The following is a 23,175-nucleotide window of genomic DNA, read 5'->3' as shown; positions in this document are numbered from 1 at the left end:
GCTTGCTTCTTACAGGTTATCTCACAGCTGGGGAAAGGGGCAGCAGATGGGCAAAGCTCAAGCCTTCCCCTGGCTCCCTTTGGCCTTGGTGTGAGAGTGCGAGGGAAGGGGAGACACCAGCCGAGACCCAGGAGCGCGGGCAGAGCTCACAGCTGCGGAGGGGATTAAGGTCGCCTCCCGACCAGAGCGCCCTGGGCGCGGTGGGGAGGAGGTAGGGCAGCCAGAGGCGCCTGGCGGAGGTCCAGGCTATCTCCGGCCCGGAGGTGCGTGGCCGGCCCGCGGCCCGCAGGGGGCGCTGCCGCGCCGTCCCGCTTCCCCGGCCGCCCACCTCGCGGGCGCGCCTCTCCGCAGTCCAGAGCCGCCCGGCCCCGGACCCGCTCGCAGCGAGCGCTCAGACTTCTCGGCCGGCCGGACCGAGGACGCCGCCCCGCTCAGGGCCGCCCCTGTGCTCGCCTCCTGCGCCCGCAGGGCCTTCCGTCCCCGGCCCGGCACCGCAGCACGCTTGCGTCCGAGAGCACAGCTCCCACCCCCGGGAGCCTCCCGGCCGTCGGCGGACCCCGCCGCCCCGCCGCCGGCGCGCTCAGCGCCCTGCTCGCGGGGCACAGGGAGGGCGGTGGCCGGCTGGGGATGGGCGGCCCCGCGACGCGGAGGGGCGCCGGGGGGCTCCGCGCGCTGCTCCTGGCGCTGGTGGCCGCGGGGACCCCCGCGGGCGCCTACAACCTGGACCCGCAGCGCCCCGTGCGCTTCCAGGGTCCCGCCGGTTCCTTCTTCGGCTACGCGGTGCTGGAGCATTTCCACGACAACACGCGCTGGTGAGTGCCCTAGGGGCTCCCCGAACCCTGCCCGGCCGCCGCGCCGGCCTCAGTTCCCCGGCCGGCCGCCGCCTTTCCGGCCTTTTCCACGCCGCCGTCCCGAGGGGGCGATTTAAATGTCTCCGCTGCGCGCAGTGCGGTCGCGGAGGAAAGGCGGGGAAGAAGGGCGGGAGGGCGCCGGTCCCGGGTCCTCCAGACGTCCCGGGTGGCGCCCGGAGTTGGAGGGGGCCGGGCCGGGCGCTTCCTCGGGGTCCCAGCCTGGAGTGTGCGGGGAGGACGGCCCTCGGCCTCCCAGCCAGACTCCGCTTAACTCTCTCCATCGCACAGTAACTTGGCTCCTCGGCCGCCGCTGGCCCGGCGTGCATCCCGAACGCCGCAGGGCCAGGGAGACGGGGCACTGGAGATGCAGATTCCACAGTTCCAGGGAACTCCTAGTGACACCCCACCCACCTCTCCCTGGCTTCAAACCTGTCCTGCTCCACTGCGCACAGGAAGCAGAGTGACCTCGGGATGTGAGAACAGGCTGTGTGTGTGCAGCTTTGGTGGGAGGTTGCAGGTCATGTAGGGGTCCCCAGAGGCCTGAGTGTCTGGTGCCCCAGGGACCTATACGAGCCCAGAGGCCCCCTCCCTCCCTCCCTTACAAGGTCCGCTGCGGAAGTGAGCTGAGAGGGTCTGGGGTGCAGGAAAGGAGGATGGTCCAGGAGCCCAGGTGACAAGGACAGGGGGCTGGTGCGTGATTCCTCTCATAGCCTGGGCCTCATTTCATACGGGTCATCTGACCTGGGCACAAGCACCAGAAGTCTTAGAGGGATGTGGTCTTTAGAGGTCAGCAGTCCAGTTGCCCCCCTGAGGGCCCCAAGGGGTGGGGAACTCTCCCTGGTTAAGCACCATCCATCCGCTCAGGAGTGCAGAGCTTGAGCGTGCAGCCCCAGGGGAGAAGCACGGAGGAGAGGTTGGGCCCTCCTTGACCCTTTTCCCTGCACAAGTGGGAACGAAACAGCCACTCAGTCACCTCTTCATCAAAGAGTTAGGCCCATGGATAGTTCCCTTATTCAAGGTCCTGGCCCAGTGGGGGTCCGGGGGACTATTTATTGTGTGGTCAGCGGTGTGAGCATCCTTTGGGGGTGCAGGCTAGGAGGGTAAGGTCAGTGATGTCTGCGCTCTCAGCGTGTAGTGCTGCCAGAGAGCCGCTGCCCTGGGTTTGGACAGAGGCTGGTGGAAAAGAGTGGCTTTGCAGATCAGGTGCTCACAAGTTCCTGGAAAAGTGGGGACTCCGTGACCAGCCAGCCCATTAACCCTCGTGCTGTTCACGGAGCTGCCTCCAGGAGAACCTCGCGTAGCTCCTGTCTGGTTTCCCACCTCCCTCCCCGCCATCTACCCCAGGGGCTGAGTTTAAAGCCAGGCTGTCTTTCCTTGCACTTGCCGATAATCCCCTTTAGAAAGCGAACCAGGCTGAATGCCTCCTTCACACTCTGAGTCCACCGGGGGACGGGGAGGTGGTAGAGGATGCAGCCTGGGCAGAAGCCGTTGGAGAGCACACTGCAGGGTACTACTGTGCCAGACTCCTGGACAGTGTGATCGTTGCCCGAGGCATGTGGAGAGAGAGCTGTCGAAAATAGAAAAGTTTCTCTGCTCTGGAGGCTCTCAATGCAGGCAGCGGCCCCGGGGCAGTGTGTGGGACCTGCAGTCGTGCAGGCTTGTGCGCTCCAGAGCTCTTTAAGCTCTTTACGCAGCTTGGTTAAGACACTCTGGCCTGGATTTGCATAGGCCACAGGTGTAAGTTCCCTCCAATTGGGAGGACCCGAGAGCTGATCTCTGATACGGGGAGAGAGTGGAGCCTGCTTTGTTTTGAAAAGGGGACGATGAAGATGAAGACGTTGGACAAGTGCAGACACGTGCAGGGAAAGACAGCCTGGCTCTCAGGTCAGCGCCACCGGGCAAATGGCAGAGAGGAGGTGGGACCGGGTGGTAATGCTGGTGTGTGGCCTTGGTGCCCGTGGTGGAGACGTGGGGCAGATGTTTCAGGGGTCAGCACGAACCCGTGCACAGCCAGGCTGCTGGCCACAAAGGTGCCCTCTTTGCTTCCGACACAGAGCGGTCACTCCTTGTACTGGAGTGCTTGTCCCTAACCTGTAGGAAACCTTCTGAAGCAACTTTCTCCCTCCCCTCCCCACCCTGCCCTGACTTCATTTTATCTTCGTTTGGCTCATCTCCTTGATTTCTGTCCTCTTGTTCCAAGTATTTCCCTCCTTACCCTTTCTCTCTCCTCTCCCTCCCTCCACGTACTCCTCATCTTACACCTCGAACGTTGTTCTCTGCCGACTCTGCCATCCAGCCTTGGTGGGCTGTGGCCTCGGAAGCACGAAATCTCCAGCATCTCCTCCTCTTACCTTGCAGCGGAAGCTTGGCGGCATCCGTAATTATTTCCTCCGAATGAATTCCTGGGCTTAGAGTGGCTGGGCCAGAGAGGAAGGGAGGTTTTAAGTCATTTTCTGTGCATTTCCAGAGTGCCAGAGAAGCGAGAGTGTGTACTCCAGAGAGACAAATGAACTCACAGGGTCCCTGGAGATCTGGAGTAATTTACCAACGCAAAGAGTCACTGCAGAGCAGCGGATGAGCCTGGCAGCCTGAAGAAGGGGACTTACAGGTCACAAATAGTCAGAGTGGGTGAGAGAGGCGGGTGACACACAGAAAAGGAGAAATAAAGAAGGCAGGAATGTTAAGCCTTGTATCCCGTGTCTTCCTTCTTGAGAGGAAATCGCTCCTTAGCTGCTTAACTCAGTATAATGAGTTTGCTTTCTGCTAATTCAACACCATTTTACAGGTGGAGTGACTTGCGGTATGTAGGGCGAGGGAGGGGACCATGCTGGAGGGACAGGGGCAAGGCTCCCGCACCCGGGTCAGTGCGGGGCCGGCTGCGCAGGCGCAGAGGCGAGAGCTCAAGGTGGGGAGGGGCCGTAGGCGCACATCGCGAGGCACGTGTGTGTGTTCTGCCAGAACCAGCCCTAGTTTTTCGATCCCGTACCTGTGAATTCCCATCAGTTCTTTGAAACCTGTCACGGATCAGGAGGGCCTAAATCTCCGTAAGAGAAGGGGTGTGACCTGGCTTTTTCCGAGCTCCAGCCAGCTTCTGCGCCCAGAGTGAGTTGAGAGCCCCAGGCCCCTCCTCTCTCCGCGTGGTTGGCTTGAGCCGCCCCTGGGCCACCGCGCTCTAGGCAGTGGGGGCATCCCCATGACCAGGTGGACACTGTTACAGATGTCCGCTGTTGCAGTTTGGATGCAGCCATGCCGGTGACTCCGTTTCCTCCTTTGCAGCGTCACCCAGAGAGCGTCTGCCTGCACAGGGACGGCTTCCTCCCGTGCACCCCGCTGCCCACCCCAGCTCCCAGCTTCTTGCAGTCTCTGCACAACAGCAGTGGGTGCCAGGGATCGTGGACAAAGCCGATTTCTGTGTCCTCCCCCTGGACGCGGACGCGTCCCGCAGCTGCAGGGCAGACGAGCCCTGACACACTGCGATGCAAACAAATGCCGCCCGGCTAGCGTCCAGCGCCCAGAGGGGGTTTCTTTGACACCCCTCTGCTCTTCTCTGCCCCAGACGCCCTGGAGTTGGTTGGGTGCCCTGGCTTCCGTTCCGGCGACCTGCCTCCCGCCGGTTTGCTGGGACACAGCACGACGGCCGCGCTCAGGCGCAGGGCAGGGGCTTGGAGATGGGAGACGTGGGGGTGTCTGCCTTGTTCAGGGTGTCAGGGCGTCATTCTGTGTGCAGCAGGGGGAAGTTCGGATCTGAGGAGGACACAGCGTCCTCTCTGGGCACCCAGGTGGGTCACGGAGAGAGCAAGCTAGAGCTCTCTGCTGTCCCGCCAGTGTGTTGCCGGTCGCCAGGTGTATCACTGTTTACAGTAAAGTTAATCACAACCCAAGAAGATTAAGAATTCAGCGCTTCAGTCGTACCGGCCACATTTCCAGTGCTCGGTAGCCCACATGGGGCTCGTGGCTACCGTTCTGGATCGCCCACAGGGAGAACGTGGTCATCACTGGAGAACGTTCTACTGGACAGCACCGGTTCAGAGCAGTGACTTAGGTCTTGAAGGGCTAGGCAGAGACCAGAAGGCATTATAAGAAAAAGAAAAAAAAGTCAAATCCCCCTTGGCGGATGTGAGGTTTAAAACTGAAACCAAGGTGCTCGACTCTGACTAAAAACTGAGCGTGGCCAGCCAAAGCGGCTGAATTCTTTTTTCCATCCCTCAAACGCTGGCGGGCCTGCTCTGTGCTAAGGGGCAGGGACTCCGGGATGAAGGGTCCACTCCCGGTCTGCTGGGCGAGAAGATCGTGGGACTCCGGTCTGGTATCTCAGGAGGAATGTAGGATGCAGGCTCCGATGGGGAGAGGGCTGTCCCTCCAGCTCGGGCAGGCACGGGCTGTTCAGGGGGCAGCGGGGAGCCCCCTGTGAAGATACAGCATTCAGCGGGGCCCCAGGGCCATGGGCCTTGCCGCCCCCGTTCTACTGAGGAGGTACCTAGCAGCGGAGGGGCAGCTGCCTTCCCGTAACCACGGAGGGGGAAGTCCTCGCCCAGCTCCTCTGTCCCAGTCCCGCTCTCAGGCGTGGGTGTAGCTCCGCCTCCCCATCTGGATTTTCTGGAAGTAGCCTTTTCAGATCCTGTTCCTGGCTCTTGCTGGCCCCGCAGAGCCTGCTCGGGGAGGGGATGACACGTCTACGAGGCCCCAGGTCAAAGGGGACCCAGAAAGCATCTCTTGGGGTTACACAGGAGTTTCCCCCAAAATCCCGAAACTGACGAGGGTGCTGTTTCCTGAGCTGGTGCTGAAGTCTGTCTGGGGCAGAGGCAGCTGCGTGGCCCAGGGGAGAAGCTTGCAGGGCAAGGACATGGGCTGCTTTCAGCCAGTCGCTAACAGCCCCGAGTGTGAGGGTGTGAAGGGCCTGGCTCTAGCCAGCTCTGACTCCCCCCTGGTGGCCTGCTGCCGGTCAGGAAGTGTCTCCTTCTGATGACTCCTACTGCGATGTGCCCAGGGAAAATGTCTTCATGTTTATTAAAAGCAGCCTTGGTGTCCCTAGAAATCACTTGCTTTCAAGGGAGCTGCGAACTGTAAGCCATCGAAATGAGCGATGCCGTCACATGGTCTTTGCTGGGCATCTGTGCACAAGAGGTTAAATGCTTTCACGGGCATAACAGTCTTTAATCGGCTCTTTGGGACAGTCCGGGGAGTGGTTCCAGTTTGCCTGTCAGGGAACCAAGGCTTACAGGGTTCCGGGGGCCAGCCAAGGCCCACCCAGCCTCAGTGGTCAGCACACGGTTGCAGGTGGCTCATGCAGATGCTAGGACGGAGCTAGGGGTGCAAGAGGAGTATTGGTGAAGGGAGGGGGTGGGGGAGGCCCGTGAGCAGGGAGAGCCTCAGGCTTCCATGCAGATCTGATTGAAGTCTCAGCCAACTCAACAGGGACTCCCTCCCCCACACCCCTTCCCCCCATCACAGTCAGCGGGAGCCTGGGAAGAGTGGCCTCAGCTTGATAGCTGTGGCCACGCTGAGGGGCTGCAGCTGGAGACTGAAGGTCAACTGCCCCCTGGCAGCGGAGCGCCGTGAGGGGACACGCCTCCATGGCCACCCCGGAGCCCGTGATGGGTGCGTGGCCGTGTCTGTGACTGAGGACCACTCTGCGTTGGCTCATCCCGCTGCATCGGCATGGGGAGCACTGGGGCACCGGGCCATTAGAATCGGCCCGAAGCCGACTCCAGAGTACTCTCACTGCCAGTGGATCTCGGGGGGGCGGGGGGGGGTCGCAGGTGAGGGATGGAGGAGGAAGAGCACTCCGCCCTAACCTTGAGCCACCGAGCGTTTGGTTGGATGAGCTCTTGACGAGACCGCATCCCGGGTACCCTGGGAACCAGCCTTAAGCCGAGCAGATTTGGCAACTCACTAAAGCAGAATAAAGTGTTTTATCATGACCTTCCTTTTTGCCAGAGGGAGCCTTAGAAAGCAAAAGTGAATCCAAGTGTGGGGAAAAGAAATCTAGTCCTTGAAACCACAGGCTCACTTGGTCCCCAGTGTCTGTGTTTTGGGAGGACAGAAAGGATGTGTGTTGTGAGTTTAGATTCACGGCAGTGGCCGCACTGGCAAGGCTTACAGAGTGCTTAGCACACCTCGAGGACTGCTCTCCTTACACGCTTTATGCGTACCAGCTCATTTAATGTTCCCTGTGGTTGTTTCAGTGGGCTGTTGTGGTAGCCCCATTCACAAAGGGGGAAACTGAGGCACAAGTAACGTGGCAAGGGAGTGGTGGAGTTGGGGCCTGTGATGTTGCCGCCCAAGAAGTTAGGAGCCTGAGTTTGGGGCTACAAGGCACCCAGGCCTTCTGTCTCGCGAGGTTCTGTCCTGCCGGCTCTGCTGGACACGTTTTTGACAATCACAGGGGTGGTGGCTTCCTTGTGACACTTTGGGGGTGCTCTTTCTGGCCCACTGGCTCGGGTGCAGGTCCGGGGGTCCTGCATTCCAGAGTCGCTTGATGGTCACTAAGTACACGGGGATCTAGTGATCCCACTAGGGACGTTTGCAGGGCCTGTTCTCACTCCAGGTCTGTCTGCTATTCAGGTGTACATGTCTGAGGAAAGATGGGAGATTCTGGAATATTCTGTGTATCCATCCTAACCTCTCTGGGCTGCTTTTGTTACCATCCCTCCAGCAGCTCCGTTGAGTCTTCCTGCCTCCCACTGCTAATTTAATAAGCTCCGGTTGGAGAGTGGAGGGGGAAGGTAGCATGGTGGATAGTCTTTTGGATTCACTCCTGGATCAGTGACATTGCTAAAGAAACTCACACGAAGTCAGATGTTGTGCACCAGTGGCCAGCAACGTGGGAGTGAGGATGACCCCTGAAATCTGAACATGAAAGAGCATGGAACTGGTCTTGTTTCTGTCAGCCCAAGCGGCCTCTTCCACCCTGCCCTGCCCGTCTGGTGGTGACACGATGTGCTGCACACCCCAGAGCAGAGTGGGCAGTGTGCGGGACACACCAGAACGTGGGGCCACAGAGGTGCCTGGCACCTCTTCTCCCCCAGGACGGTCCCAGACAGTGGATGTTCCAGACTTGGGGTTAGGGCTCTTCCTGGCTCTGCCTTTGCTGGGGCTCCATCCCTAGCAGCAACCAAACCTGTGGTCTCTGTGCTATAATGGGGGGGGGGCTGTCACAGGGGTGGGCTCCAGCGTCAGCCCTGATGGCACCCCCATGCAGGAGCTGGGTGGTCTCCGCAAGGTCCTCCAGCTGTTTGAGTCTCGTTTCCTCCTCTACAAAATGATGATAATGAGGATGCTCCCTCGCTCTGCCTGGCGTCGCTCGGTGGGCTGAGCATCGTCCTGCAAAGGGGAAAGGTCACCAGTTTGACTCCCGGTAGGGCATGCGCCTGGGTTGCGGGTTTGGTCTCTGGTTGGGGTGAGTATGGGAGGCAACCGATCGATGTTTCTCTCTCACATCGATGTTTCTCTCCCTCTCTGTCTCCCTGCCTTCCCCTCTCTCTAAAACTAAAATCTGAAAAAAAAAGTCCTCCTTCATCATGCTGTCGGGGAGGTAAGCGAAGGGATGTCCGTGAAGCCTGGGCCACAACCTGTAGCGCGTGGCAAACCCTGGATAAATACTAGCAGTTACTCGCGTTGTTGCTCTGATCTGACTTCCGGGCCCATGGCTGTCTTCATCCTGACTTTAGAGGCTAAGAGTGTGCTTTTCGTTCCTCTGTTGGTTCAGCCACTCATTTATCAAAGTCTGAGTGTCAACACTCAATACAGAAACGAGTGAGATGGTCTCACATGAAAGGCACTCTCCATTATGTGTGGTCTCTGGACTTCCGGTCAGGGTCTACGTGCATGTGCATTTCAGCGTGTCATTTGCGTCCTGCGTGCTTCCGGAGAGGACCTGAGGTGGCTGCATTGATCGGAGACCGTGGGACTGTAAATCTGAGCCTTTTGCGTGTTTTTCCCTTCTCTCAGAGACATCGGGGGCCGCTCTGTTATGGGGAGCCCTGGCTCCCAGCCCAGGCTCCAGAGAAGCCTAGGAGGTCGGTCTACAGTTCCAAGGTGGGGTGGTGGGGAGCATTTTTGCAAAAAAAAAAAAAAAGGGAAAAAGGTAAATGTTAAATTATTGATGTGTTTTTCTTGGAGAAGAAAAGGATCGGAAACCAACAGGAAGACCTCAAGGCTTTTGCTCAGCTCTGCCAGAGGTCTGCAGCCTGTGCCGACGCTTGGATTTTAATTATTGACGTGGTGTTCTCAGGTGGGGGAGGACAGTGTCAGTCCTGCTGCCATCTCTCCTTCTCCAGCTGCCTCCCCTCGGGGCATCTCCCAGGCCCCCAGCCCCCCGGCCAGGGCTGCAGCCCAGTTCTGAGGCCCCTTACTCTCTGGTGGGGCAGCCATGGGGCTGTGCCACTGGAAGGTGGGGACCCTGCTTCTGCCTCTGCTGTTTCCCGATTGGACATGGGACACCCCCTGTTTCATTTACGGAGTCAGCTTTTTCTGGGCTGGATCACACCCCTTTCCTTCCCTTTATTTACTCCAGCCTGGGGTTCCCAGAATAAAAATAACCATTGCCAGCCTTTTACGAGTACTTCCTACGCGCCGGAGGTGCTAGGCTCACAGTCACCCGGATGCTGCTACAGAGGGAGGCGCCGACGCCAAGTCCAAGGTTACCCAGCTAGAATTGGAGAGTGCAGGTGAGTTTGACTTAGTGCTCCCCTGGCTGTTCTCAGGGTCAGCTGTGCTGCTGTGCCCTCACTCAGCCCGTCAAGTCCCTGTCCAAGGTCTCCGGTTCCTAAGGGGGACGAGAACGTGTCCTGATGCGGCTTCTGGGAGACATGCCTGGGCTCCGCTTCCTTCTGCTCTTGGCCTTGGCACATGAAATATCCCACTCCGTTCTCAGACGTCCGGCCCTCCTGGGTGCAGGGCCCCTTCCCCAAACACTTTGCCATTTCCTTTTGTGCCTCTCCGTGCCCCGGGGGCGGGGGGGGGTGGGTGCCCTGCATTTGTTAGTGGCTTTGTTTTAGAGATGAAGGAGTAGCTGGGGACTTGGCCCAGGGTCACACAACTGGACAGGAGCTGGCAGACACTTCAGGGCTGTTTCTACCAGCCCGCCCTGCCTTTCTCATATCAGGGCCCTTGAGCCTTGCAGTCCTGGTTGGCAGGGAGACTCCTTTGCAGGAAGGAAAGGCCATCAGGGAGCCGGAGGAGCAGTAGCCACAGTTTCTGAGCTGCAGAGCTGGGCAGTTGGGTTGGGCTGGGGAGCAGTGAGGTACCACAGTCCAGTTCTCTCTGGGGGTGGATGCCCCCTGCTCGATGATACATGTTTTCTGTCACTGCAGTCCTGCCTCAGAACAAACCACCCTAACACTCAATGGCTTACACCAGTCACCATTTATTAGCTCATGAATCTGTGGTTGGCGGTTTAGACTGGGTTCTGCTGGGTGGTTCTTACATGCTCAGCTGGGCGCTCCATGTGTGCATCTACCGTCCGCTTCTGGGCTGGTAGGTGGGCTGGTTGGTCAGTTGGCTGGCTGGCTGGCTGGTTGGTCAGCTGGCTGGCTGGCTGGCTGGTCAGTTGGCTGGTTGGCTGGTTGGTCGGTCTAGGATGGCTGCAGCTGGCCTGGCTCAGGGTGCTCCCTGTGTGTTTTCCTCCTCCAGCAGCCTGGGCTTGTGCACGTGCTGGCCGGGCAGGGTGCCAGGGGAGCAGTCAGAGGATGCTTGGTCCCTCGAAGCCTAGGCTGTTCTTTCTGTCACATTCTGTTGGCCAATGCAAGGGACAGGGACAGGGCCAGCCCACCTTCAGCAGGAGGGGAGCCAGACCCCATGTCTTGATGGAAGGAGCTATGATGTCATACTGGAAAGGGCATGGACACAGGAAGGTGGAGAATTGCGGCTACCTTTGAGATCTATCAGTGGTGGAAGTGCCTTAGCCGTTCCTGGATTTCTGCGGCCTCAGCGAACAGTCTGAATAAATTTCTGCTCAGCATGCCAGCAGAGGGACTGAGGTTCTAAGTGGCGGAGCTGGGACAAGTCAGGTGCCAGGGTTTTTGGCCCGCTGCCCAGCCTTCTAACACTTCTTTGAGCATCCACTTTGTGCCGAGCGCCATGCTCGCTGCTTTATAGACTTTATTTTGCTTACACCTTATAAGAACCCTTATGAGGTACATTTTTCTTCTGTTTTAGAGGAAGAAAATGGAGCCTCAGAGTGGTTAAGAAACTTGTCTGAAGTCACACAGCTTATCGGTGGTCGAGGCAGGATTTAAACCCGGTGCTCTTTACACTTCACCACCTTGAATAACTTGCCCTTGAAGCTTAGCATTCAGGCAGCACCACCGGTTTAAAACACTCGCTTTGACACCTGGAGTCTCAGTTTCCCAGGAGGCAGAGAGAGTTGCCTCCGCGGTTTTTCAGGCTCCACACCTCCGGTCAGCAAGCATTGCCCTGCGGCGTCTCCTCGCTCTGGAAGTGGCCGGTTTGGCTTGGTCAGAGGTGGCTCTCCTTTGCTCAAGTCGTGGCTATTGTTGGTCAATTTAGGGCTGTGGAGCGATTCCTGGGGTTTCTGTGTGGTGTGGCGAACACGCAGTTGATTGAATTTCACTCCTGTAACTGCCCCGTGGGTCCCTGGGGAAGCGTTGGCTTCAGGATCAAATGCATGAAAGCAAACCTAATGGGTTTAAGGTTTTGAGTCCCCAGTTGCTGTCCTGGGTCTGGCTGTGGTTTCGCCCGCAGAAACACAGCCGTGGCCTCTGTGGGGAGGGAGGGAGCCTCTGAGACGCTGTCCACTCGGAGCCTTCCCCAGAGGGCGGCTGTGGCCCAGCCCCTTTCTGCCACCTGCTCCCCGGGGGACTGACCCGCCGTTTGCCCTCAGGATGTGAGGGGTAGGTTCCAAGAGGGACGGGCGGCTGGGCTGAGCCTCTGTAGCCAGCTGGACCACACGCAGGCTGGCCACGGAAGCGGCTGTGTTGGAAAAACGGAGGGCATCTCAGCTGCTGCAGTAGGAGGGAGTGGGGGGGGGGGGGACTGGAAAGGCCATGCCCTTGGACACCGACCCCTGGGGCTCGAATCCAGCTCTGCCACTTGTCAGCCAAGTAACCCGCCATCTCTGAGGAAAACGCACACCAAAGTTTGCCTGGCAGGATTGCTGTGAGCAGGAAATCGGACAACCCGTGAGTGTAACTGGCACTGGCAGATGCATTGGTGGGCCCACGTGTTTAATTAGGTGCATGAACCACTCATTATGGGGGGTGAGTCTCCAGGCCACGCCACACCAGCAGTGTGTTTTAGAAAAGCAAGAAGGTGATGGAAGTTCAGCCTGATGGGGTGGGGGCCGCCACCTTTCTGTTGCAAAGCCCAGTCTGTCCTTGGGCACGAAGGGGCTCCCACATCCAAGTGCTGACCTGGGAGCCACCCGCGGAGCCTCACCTGGGCGTTTTCAGGCAGGCCACATGTGTGAGCTGCTGGCACCCTTGGGGGCACTTGATCCCTGGTGGTTCCCCTTTCCTCCTCCTGGCTGGCGTGGGACGGGCAGAATTGGGGAGTGGGCGTTGCAGGCAACTGCCGGGGTGCGTGCTGCATCTCGGCATCTTACCAGGCTTTGTGGGCTCGGGCACGCCCCGTGACCTTCTCTGGCCACCTGCGTCTCCATCTGTAAAACGGGGAGAGTGTTAGTGTGCCCCACAGGGCTGCTGTGAAGACTCAGTGTGACTCCGCCATCTGGAGCCTGGCCCAACACTTGCACACCCCAAGTGCCCGATCCGTGCTGGCTGCCTTCGTCATTAGAAATCTAGAATTCCGAGGTAACGAGAGGACTCTAACATGTCTTTGAAGTTGGAGTGCGTCTCTACCTGGGGATGTCCTGGGAGGAAAGCCTCACTTCTCAAGGGTCATCTGTTCCTACCAGCTCCAAAGGAACGTGGTTATTGGTCACCTGTGTGGGTGGTGACATAGCACCTCTTAGACTGTGCACCACCTAGAGAGCTTGTTAAAATGCAGGTACTGCTTTAGTGGGCTGGGGGGCGGCCCGAGACTCTGCATTCCGCCAGGCTCCCAGGTGTTCTCCGTGCGGCTGGGCTGAGGACCACACGTGCAGCAGCGAGCAAAAGTCGGAATCAGCCTGATGACTTACTGTGGGGGGTCTGGTGGGGGTGGGGGACTCGCAGGCTCTTTTATATGGTAACTGCACAGAGGAAAGAAGCGTCTTATTGTCTCGTCCGGAGGACCAGGGAAGAGTATGGGGGATGTTGGAAGTGTCTGGGATGTCTCTTCATGACTGAGAATAATGAGGAAAAGCAGATGGCATCTTTTCAGTGGCTTGTCCGGGACCCTGGGCCATTGTGCTCTCTCTATCTCTTGGGATCAGCCTGGCGGATGGCCAGCTGAACTGACTTCAGAAAAGACAAGCTCATCGGCTGGCCTGCAGCCGCAGACTCGCTGGCCGGCGGCCTAGGTAAAGAGCAGCGCCAGGCAGCGGAGGAAGAAGCCGCAGTGTTCTGTAAACACAGATACAAGCTCATCCTCCGCCGTGCCACCCCCGCGAGCTGCGCGCACACGTGCCCGTGCATATGTGCGCCCCCGGATCTCTTGTTTCATTTCCCATTACACAGGGTTTGGGAAAAGCTTCCTTATCTGCCCAGCTGATTACGGTGTGAGGCAGAGGGTCATTATCACTGCTTGATCAGCCATTGTTAGGGCTTGGAAGGTGAAAAGAACTCGGCCGGTCGGTCCTTTCTCCACGTTAGAGTTCCCTGTAGGTCTCGCCCCTCTCCATCTCTGCTCGAGGCTGAGAGAAGCAGAGCCCAAGATCCAGCCTCTCCAGGGTCCCTTCTCGCTTGGGTGACCTGTGACTCCGGGTCTGTGAACGTGGAGCAAAAGCACCGTGTGAAATGTCCAGGGTTCCAGCGCCGTTTCGGGGGACGCGATGGCGAGACGCACAGCCAGCTGTTGTGTGAGATCAACTCTGCCCTCCGTTCAACTTTGGTCATGCCTCCTCAAGGAATTGCCAGAGGCATTTATTCACTGTGCTAATGCAGATTTGGAGTCGGTGGGAATTTGGGGGCCCAGCCTCGTCCCACCGGGGTGTTTGAGTGGAGGAAGCGTTGTAGGTTCCCCGGGTCTGACAGGCCGACACGTGGAAAGACGTGGGTGTCTCAGCTGGTGAAGTCTCTCCAATTGCTAATTCTTCTCACCTGTGAAAACATAGCTGGCCTTAGAGAGAGCAGCTCTGGCTCGCCCTGGTGGCTCTAAAGCTCAGCCCCAGAAACGAGGGCCAGGGCTGGGGTAGGGGGATTGACCCCTAGACGTGGCTTTCTTCTCACAGGAGTTTCTCGTGGTTTGTCATCTTGCATTTGAGTTAGAGCAGCCGAGGGCCGGCCAGACTGCCCTTGTGTGGGAAACAGGGCTGTGTGGTCTGTTGGGGAAAGTGCTTGGGATGATTCCTAAAGGCTGTGGGGTCCAGCCCAGCTTTGGCCCACCATGGTGAGGCTGCAGGGCCGGCTCCCCAGGGTGTTCCTGAGAGGCTGAGGGGCAGCTTGGGTGCCCTCGCTGTTGAGGTCCCGGCTCCTCCCCACCCCAGCACGGTGTGACTTGATTCCTTGCAGAATCAAATATAGAATCTGTAAGACTGATCCCTAAGGAAACTCTAGGAAGGGGTGGGTCTCCCTGGCTCCTTGTATCCTCAGGGATCCTTCACCTTCTGGGTGTTGAGGGGCTGGGGCCGTGGCAATTAAGATGGGACCCACATGCCTTCCCATGAACCTGGTAACAGTGTCTGAGTCTTAGTAATGGGGGTGTCCTTTGTGACATCCATTAGCCTCTTTGGAAGGCCCGTCCGGGGGTCTCTGACTTCTGTTACTCCTCCAGAGTGTTGGTGGGGGAGCAGCATCATTCTGAGGCCAGGGTAGGGGTGAAGGGCGAGTGCCCAGCATCTCAAGGTGAAGGTGGCTTTCAGGACAACCTGAGGCGGGGAGCCTGGGTCCACTTTCCACATCCCCAGGGGGCACGTCTGGGGTCATTCTAACCTCTACTAGGTACCTTTCCCACAGATACCTAGTAGATAATGCTTTCTGTCCCCAGGCAAGTGGAGATGATCCATTTCATAACATGCCTAATACTTTTCGAGGGGACTTGCACCCCCTTTCCGGGCTGCAAGAGGTTCAGAGCAGCTCACGTTCCCACCAAGCAGCAGCTTAGAATTTTCTACGTGTTGAACATCAGCGTGGGTTTTGTTTAAAGTCGCATCATGCAAGTTCTTTTCCAAGTGGCTCGTAGCTCAGCACACGCTGCGCCTGCCTGGTGCCGTTTAGTATTCCTCGCTGGAGCTCTCCACTCGACTGTTTTCCGGGAACAGTGCGTAACGCCGTAGGTCACAGTTGTTTTTGTAACATCTGGAGGGGAAGTCTCTGCTGGTCCCCCCATGCTCTGTGCCCAAATGTGTCTTTCCTTTCTTCTTGGCACGTCTCGTCCATTCCTCCAGTAGGAAAGGGCCCTGCTGGGGTCGGCCCCTCCCCAGGGCAGATCTCCCGTGCAAGAGGAAGGACGGAGAGCTTCGTCCCTTGCCCAGTGTGTGCGTGAACGGCCCATCTCTGGTTTGCCTCATGCTAGAGGAGGTGTTTATAATTCTCCATCATGGCTGCGTCTTTCCCAGGTCCCCTCCAATGCTCATCTTGTGTGCAGTGGGGAGGAAGAGAGCATCACAGAAGAGAAACGGTATCTCTGAATTTCTCATTTATTCTCTTCATTATTTTTTAAGCCGGATAACACCCAGAGAGTGCCCATATCATATGAATGATAACCTGATGAATTACCCCAAATTTGTGTGGACACTGCTCGGGCTGAAATGGACATGATAAGTACACAGGAAGCCCTGTCTCCCTAACCACAACCCCGTGGCCCTTTCCTGAGGTAACCAGTATCCTGACCTCTAACCCCACAGTTACACTTTGGCTGCTTTGAACTTCAGATCAACGGAATCAGACAGTGAGTGCGCTATTGTCCCTGGCATCTCTCTTTTTTTAAAGAAGATTTTATTTATTTATTTTTAGAGAGGGGAGAGAGAGAGAGAGAGAGAGAGAGAGAGAGAAAAGCAATGTGCGGTTGCTGGGGGCCATGGCCTGCAACCCAGGCATGTGCCCTGACTGGGATTTGAACCTGTGATGCTTTGGTTCGCAGCCCGCATTCAACCCACTGAGCTACGCCAGCCAGGGTTCCCTGACATCTCTTGCTCAGTGTTTCATGAATGAGTTCCTCCATGTGGTTCCGGCTGAACGATGTTCACTGGTTTTCATTGCCGTATAGAATCCTATCGTATTTCTATGCCAACATGTACGTATCCGTTCTCGCATTGGGGGACCTCCGGTTTTCTTCGTTTTCGGCCATTGCATATTCAGTCATGAACGTTTTTACGCTTGTCGCCTGGGAGGCATGTGTGCGCGTTTCTGTGGAGTGTGTTCCTAGAAGTGGAATGACTAGATCGTGGGGTGAACACATGTTCAGTTTCGTTAGAAACTGCTGAATGGGTCACCGGTGTGGTGGCGACAGGTTACACGCCCACCAGCCGTGTCATGGGGGTTGCGTTGCTCCGTGTCCTTGCCGGCGCTTGGCATTTCCAGTCTTTTTGGTTTCCGCCTTCTGGTCAGCGTGAAGTGGCGTGTCATTTGTGTTTCTCTGATAACGAATATAGTTGAGCACCTTTTCTTAGGTTTACTGGCCATTTGGTTACGGTCTTTCATCGAGTACCCATTGAAGTCTTTGGCCTGTTATGATATTGGTTACCTGTATTTTCCTTATCGATTTGTAGGAGTTCCTTATAGATTCTGGGTAAGCGCTGTTGGTTGGTGGTATGTGTTTCCAACAAACTTAAGCTTTAAGTCTGTCTGGAGAGAATCTGACAGGTTCACTGTCGGAGCCCCTCCCCCCCGGCCCCGCAGTGCAGGGTAATGCTGGGGAAGGTTTCCCAGTGAGCCTCGGGCAGCCCGCCCGTGGCTGGGTGAGGAGTGAACCATCAGCCTCCCCTCTCCGGGTACTAGGTTGTGACGGATGCCCTTTCTTCTTGCCGTGCAGGGTCCTTGTGGGCGCACCGAAGGCAGACTCCAAGTACAGCACGTCGGTGAGGTCCCCTGGGGCTGTGTTTAAGTGCCGCATCCACACCAACCCCGACCGGAGATGCACCGAACTGGACATGGCTCGAGGTGGGTGGACATCCCTGCCGAAGTGCACACGGACTCTGGACCCTCACGCTTGCCTCTTTCTCCCCAGGGTGGCCTGGCCTCCCTCCCGCCTGCCTGCCTGCCCTTCCTCCCTCCCTCCCTTTTACCCATCCATCATGCAGTGAGTACCTATTACTTACTAAGCACCAGAATATACCAGTGAATAAAACAAAGATCTTGCCGTCCTCACAAATTAGCGGGCAAAAGAGACATTAAAAAACAAATAACCGAGAGCAAGAAGACCAGGAGGAAGGTGGGTATTTGATCTGCACATATTGGAAAGATGCACAGTAGTTAGCTGGCAGGTAGGGAGGCAGAACCTCCAAGCAGAAGAGCGCATGTGCCACGGTCAAATACAGAGCGAGGGCGCAGTGGCTGGAGTGGTTAGCAGGAGAGCATGGAGGCAGGGGAGCTCGGCAAGGTTGGCTGTGGGTGCTGATCATCACATGGGGCCCAGCAGGCGGGGGAAGGGCGTGAGGATTTTCCTCTGTGTGTGAAGGGGGAGGCCACTCAATCAGTTTTAGGCTTTATATTTCCAGTAGGGAAAGATTCGACCAATGGGTGTATTAAAAAGCTCACTTTGATCCCGTGGAAAATACGTCATCTTTGGCATCAGGTGGTCTTCCTGGGTTCAGATCCCAGCTCTGCCGGTTCCTAGCGGGACTTGTTGGGAATATCCCACAGCCCCTTTGTGCTCAGTTTCCTCCTGTAGCAGCAGGACGAAGACACCTACCTCAGAGCAGGCCCTTGAGAGAAGGTTGAGTGGGATAAACAGAGGCGAATACACACAATTGTGCTGGGCATGGAGTAGGCACTCAGTAAGCAGGAGTTACTTTTTCAGCATCACTTCAGCTCCTCCCTTTCTCCAAAGTTCCATCAGGGGCATCTAATTATTACTATTTTTAGCTGAACTGTTGTCGAGATTTTGCTTAGAAAAGGAGAGGCGCCCGTGGTGTTCTCAAGCGCTCCCCCTAATGCCTGGCGGGCGGCCCGTGTATTGCTGATGCATAACAGATCGGGGAGCTCGCTTCAGAGCATAAGCCGATGCATGGCTGCCTTCATTGAGAAAGTCTTGCTAGGAAAGAAGTAGCGGCTGAATTAAACAGCATACACAGCGATGGGGTTGATTGCATGCTTTGTTTCCTCTGGAGCTGGTTCCAAACACTCGGGCTGTAGACCACCCTTTGCAGAGCAGCCAGAAGAACATTGTTCCTTCACATGTGACTTTTTTTCCCTCTCTTTTCCCTCTAGGGAAGACTCGGGGAATGTCCTGTGGAAAAACCTGCCGCGAAGACCGGGACGATGAGTGGATGGGGGTGAGCCTGGCCCGGCAGCCCAAGGCCGACGGCCGGGTGCTGGTAAGGCCTCCTGGGGGTGCTGCGGGGAAGGGGGTGGCACCCTGACAAGGAAGTGACTTTGATCTCTTAGGAAATCTGGGTGGCAGCGGGGACATGGCTCTGAGGTTGCCCGTTCTGGACTACTGTTTGGACAGATGACTAACCTTTTTATTTTCTTCATCAGTCAGACGTTAATAATGTCTGTCCCAGGGTGCAGAGATGTGGCTATTGAAACACGATCAATAAAATGTATGGGGGAAAAGTACTTTGTAAATCTTGTTCATGACATAAATATTTGTGCTTGTCTTTTTACATTGAAGTGCAATTTCCATAAAATGCACAGATCTTCAGATTATGGTTTGGGTTTTGACAATTGTGTGCACCTCTGTAACACCCCCTGTCTGCCCCCCCCACCCCCGGGACACAGCCTGCTCCCATCATTCCAACAAACCCTCTTACATTCCTCTCTAGTCCACTCCTCCCACCCTGAGGCAACCGCCGCTGGGAACTGTGGTACCCTGGGTTACTTTTGCTGCTTCTAGAACTTTCCATAAGTGGAATCCCATAGCCTGTAAGGCTCCTTTCACTCAAAAATAACACTTTTGAGATTAATCCATGTTGTGTGTATCAGTAGTTCATTCCTCTTTATTCCTGTATGACACTGTGTTTTATGAAATGCACGTTATTTTTGAATAGTCATTTATGTGGCTCCCAAAACACATGTGATGTCTTCTGATCCATTAGGTATTTTGAGGTGCACCTGGGGAGTCTCCGCCCCCGAGGCACGTGATATCCTAGAGCTGTGCCGTCCAATATGGTAGCTGCCAGCCCCGTGTCGTTACTCAAGTTTAAGTCGATCTGAATTAAAAACTCAGTTCTTTAGGCACCCTAGCCATGTTGCAAGTGGTCAGTGCCTGTCTGTGGCTGCTGGCTGCTCTATTGCATGGCACACAGAGTATTTTCAGCGCTGCACAAAGCTTTATTGAAACCAACAACAACAAAAAAGGGATTTCTAACTGCCTTGGTGTTTTCTTCCATCTTTTCCCTTTTTCTTCCACTTTTCCACTGAGGTATAACACCAAAGTACTTGACACGCACAACTTCACGTGAACAGCTTGGTGGACTTTTGCATATCCATGTACGCATGTATCCCTGCTGCCGACACCCCGGAATGTTCCCTCATGCCCCGCCCCATCACTGGGGAAACGGTAGGCCTTGCCTTGCCGTTGGCTTTTCTTGGGTGATGCTTTTTGTTAGGAAAGCATAAGATCGAGACGGGAAAATAATGCTAGCCGCCATTTATTGAGGGCCCCCTCTGGGCCACACACTGTAGAGCTGTGGGTTTGTGTACATTTTATCCCAGGGGACAGAGGTTCTTCTTAAGGACCTAGGAATCATGTCTCTGTTCCCTCCTGGGGGAGCCCACTTTCGTGTTGACCTTCTCCATGGGAGGCCAGTCATCCGCATTCCGCCTGCCTTCTCAGCACAAGTGACTCATCACCCCGTCAGCCCCTCGAGGGGAGGGGCACAGCAGCTGGAGGCTGTCACCCATGCCATGAGACCTCCCGGCTGGAAAGCGCCGTGGGTCCTGCTGAGGGCCCCCAACCCCACTGTTTGTCTCGGTTTTGTGTCCTTTAATCACTGTCAAGAGCTGCCCTGGACCCTCTCCCAGCCTCTACGTTCCTCCAGCTGTAGTGGCCTGGCCCTAGTTGGACAACTCGGCCCCAGAAGGCCGGAACGCTTACCGCCTTCCTCTGGAAAGGAGGGGAGAATCTGGTCCATCTGACGTCGGGGTGGCCGGAGGTCGAGATTCTGGACAGAGGAGGCAGTGGTCTGATGGCTCACAACACACGACACCCCAGAGAACCTGGCGCCCGTGGCCATGGGTTGCTTCTGTGACAACACTTCCTCTCCCCATGGAGGGATGGCCTCTGTGGCCCGGAGCACCTGCTTCCAGAGGGGTCTGTGCTGCTGCCCAGGAAGGGGCCGTCTCTAGGGACGGGAGCCTCAGTGAGGATCACAGGGGCGATGTGGCAAAGGGAGCGGTGAAGGCCCAGCTGGGCATCTGTGCTCACTTGGGCTGTGGGAAGCCTGTTCTAATTCATTGCACGCAGAGCTGTTCTTCTCATGTTTTGCGTAATGACCGCACCACCCATTCAATGAGCCGCTGTATGCTGGGGCTGGAGAAAGAGGGGGGTCTCCAACAGCAGCCGTTTTCCTTGTGACTTTTTTTTTTTTGGTCAAAAACAAAACAGCCTCTTATCCATGTGTAAGTGTATGGTGCATTAGTGTTACCTATAGGCACATCACTGTATGAAAGACCTCTAGCACTGTTTCGTTTTCTAAAACCGAAACTCTGTGGCTATCAGATAACTCCCCCTTCCGCCTCTCCCAGGCCCTGGCAACTACCAGTCTTCTTGCTGTTTGTACGAGTTTGAGTATTTTAGAAAACTTGTATGGTGGGATCATGCAGTATTTACCTCTTTGTGACTGGCTTATTTCACTTAGCATGATGTCCTCAAGGTTCATCCATACCGTAGCATATGATAGGATTTCCTTCTTTTTTTTTTTTAGGGCTGGATAATATTTCATTGTCTATATACACAACATTTTCTTTCTTTTTTAAAATCTTTTTTTGAGGATTTTATTTATTTTTAAATTCTATTTTATTATGCTACTACAGTTGTCCTGCTTTTCCCCCTTTGCCCCCCTCTAGCACCCTCCACTCCCTCAGGCAGTCCCCCCACCATTGTTCATGTCCATGGTCACGTATAGAAGTTCTTTGGCTACTCCATTTCCCATACTGTACTTTGCATCTCCATGACTATTTTGTAACTGTCTATTTGTACTTCTTTTTAAAAAAGTGTATTTTATTGATTGTGCTATTACAGTTGTCCCAATTTTTCCCCCTTTACCCCCCTCTACCCGGAACCCCACTTCCCTCCAGCAATCCTCTCCTTTAGTTCATGTCCGTGGGTCATGTGCGTAAGTTCTTTGGCTTCTCCATTTCCTATGCTATTCTTAACTTCCCCCTGTCTATTTTGTTCCTACCAATTATGCTTCTTATTCCCTGCACCATTTCCTCTTTCTCCGCCTTCCGCTTCCCCGCTGATAACCCTTCAAATGATCTCCATATCAATGATTCTGTTCCTGTTCTAGTTGTTTGCTTAGGGTATATATATATACACATATATATATATTCCATCGTTGATAGTGGTGAATGTGCTACCTTTTTCATGTTCATAGTTTTGATCATCTTCTTTTTCTTAGATAAGTCCCTTTAACATTTCCTGTAATCAGGGCTTGGTGATGATGAACTCCTTTAGCTTTACCTTGTCTGGAAAGCACTTTATCTGCCCTTCCATTCTCAATGACAGCTTTGCTGGACAGAGTAATCTAGGTTGTAGGTCTCTGCTTTTCATCACTTTGAATACTTCTTGCCAGTCCCTTCTTGCCTATGAAGTTTCTTTTCAGAAATCTGCTGACAGTCTTATGGGAACTCCTTTGTAGCTAACTCTCTGCTTTTCCCTTCCTGCTTATAAGATTTTCTCTTTATCTTTAACCTTTGATATTTTAATGATGATGTGTCTTGGTGTGGTCTTGTTTGGGTCCGGCTTGTTTGGGACTCTCTGTGCTTCCTGGCTTTTATATCTATTTCCTTTGCCAAATTAGGGAAGTTTTCTTTCATTATTTTTTCTAATAAGTTTTTAATTTCTTTCTCATCCTCTTATCCTTCTGGCATCCCTGTGATTCGGATGTTGGTACATTTAAAGTTGTCCCAGAGGTTCCTAAGCCTATCATTGTTTTTTTTTTCTTTTTTTTTTTTTAATTTTTTTCTTCCTGCTGTTCTGATTGAATGTTTTTTCCTTCCTTGTGTTCCAAATCATTGGCTTGATTCTTGACTTCATCCTCTCCACTGTTGGTTCCCTGAAGATTTTTCTTTATTTCACTTAGTGTGACCTTCATTTCTTCCTTTATTTTTTTTTGCTGTACTGAAGGAATTTTCTGAACATCCTGATAACCAGTGCTTTGAACCCTGCATCTGATAGGTTGGCTATCTGTATTTCACTTAGTTCTTTTTCTAGGGCTTCGTTCTGTTTTTTTTTTTTTTTTTTTTTCCCCATTTGGGCCATTTTTTTAATCTCCTTCATTTAGCAGCCTCCCTGTGTTTGCTTCTGTTTATTAAGTAGAGCTGATTTGATTCCCTGTCTTAGTAGCTGGCCTGTGTAGAAAAGGCACCTATCAATTGTGTGGGTTGGAGCCTTAGGAGATTGCCAGGGCCAGACAACCCTGCTTTGTGGTTGTGTGGGGAGGATTCTGAGAGGGGACAATGCTGCCACCTGGCTTCTGGGTTCATCCGGAGCTCACCCCATTTCCAGTCACTTCACGCCCTTCCAGTGTGTGACGAGCCCTACTAGGTGCTGCCCTGGTGGTGAATCCTGAAGTGGGTGGGTTTCTGTATGTTCTAAGACTGTGCTGGCCCTTTAAGCAGTGAAAATCTGGCAGTTTCTTCTGCCACTCCAACCCCTACTTGTTTTTATAGCTAGAGGTAACGGAGATCTACCTTTCTGGTGCTGGGACTCTGGACTGTGCAGTCTCTCCTGGGGCTGGGATCACTCACCTACGAGGTGTCCCTCCCATGCATTCTGCCACCGCTGCCACCAGCTTGCAGCGCCACCCCGCCTCTCCTCCCACCTCCATGACTCCGCCCATCTCCATGACTCCGCCCCTACTACTCATCTGGATGAATGTGTCTTGTTTGAATCCTTGATTGTTGGACTTCATACAGCTCGATTTTCTGATGGTTGT

General features: G+C 55.1%; 1 protein-coding gene across 1 annotated transcript in view; it reads left to right on the top strand.

Annotated features, from left to right (window-relative positions):
- Window positions 1-348: 348 nt before the first annotated feature.
- Window positions 349-23,175, top strand: part of ITGA9 (integrin subunit alpha 9) — a 308,765-nt gene continuing 285,938 nt past the window's right edge. Inside the window, exons 1-3 of the mRNA XM_028518757.2 lie at window positions 349-812; window positions 16,884-17,011; window positions 18,281-18,387. Coding sequence (XP_028374558.1) covers window positions 628-812; window positions 16,884-17,011; window positions 18,281-18,387 — 420 coding nt within the window. The 5' untranslated portion in view covers window positions 349-627. The remainder of the gene's footprint in view (window positions 813-16,883; window positions 17,012-18,280; window positions 18,388-23,175) is intronic.

This window comes from Phyllostomus discolor, chromosome 7 (assembly GCF_004126475.2).
Source record: "Phyllostomus discolor isolate MPI-MPIP mPhyDis1 chromosome 7, mPhyDis1.pri.v3, whole genome shotgun sequence".
Lineage (NCBI taxonomy): Eukaryota > Metazoa > Chordata > Mammalia > Chiroptera > Phyllostomidae > Phyllostomus > Phyllostomus discolor.
The sequence above is the reverse complement of the archived record's forward strand: the minus strand, read 5'-3'. Positions and strand labels throughout refer to the sequence as shown.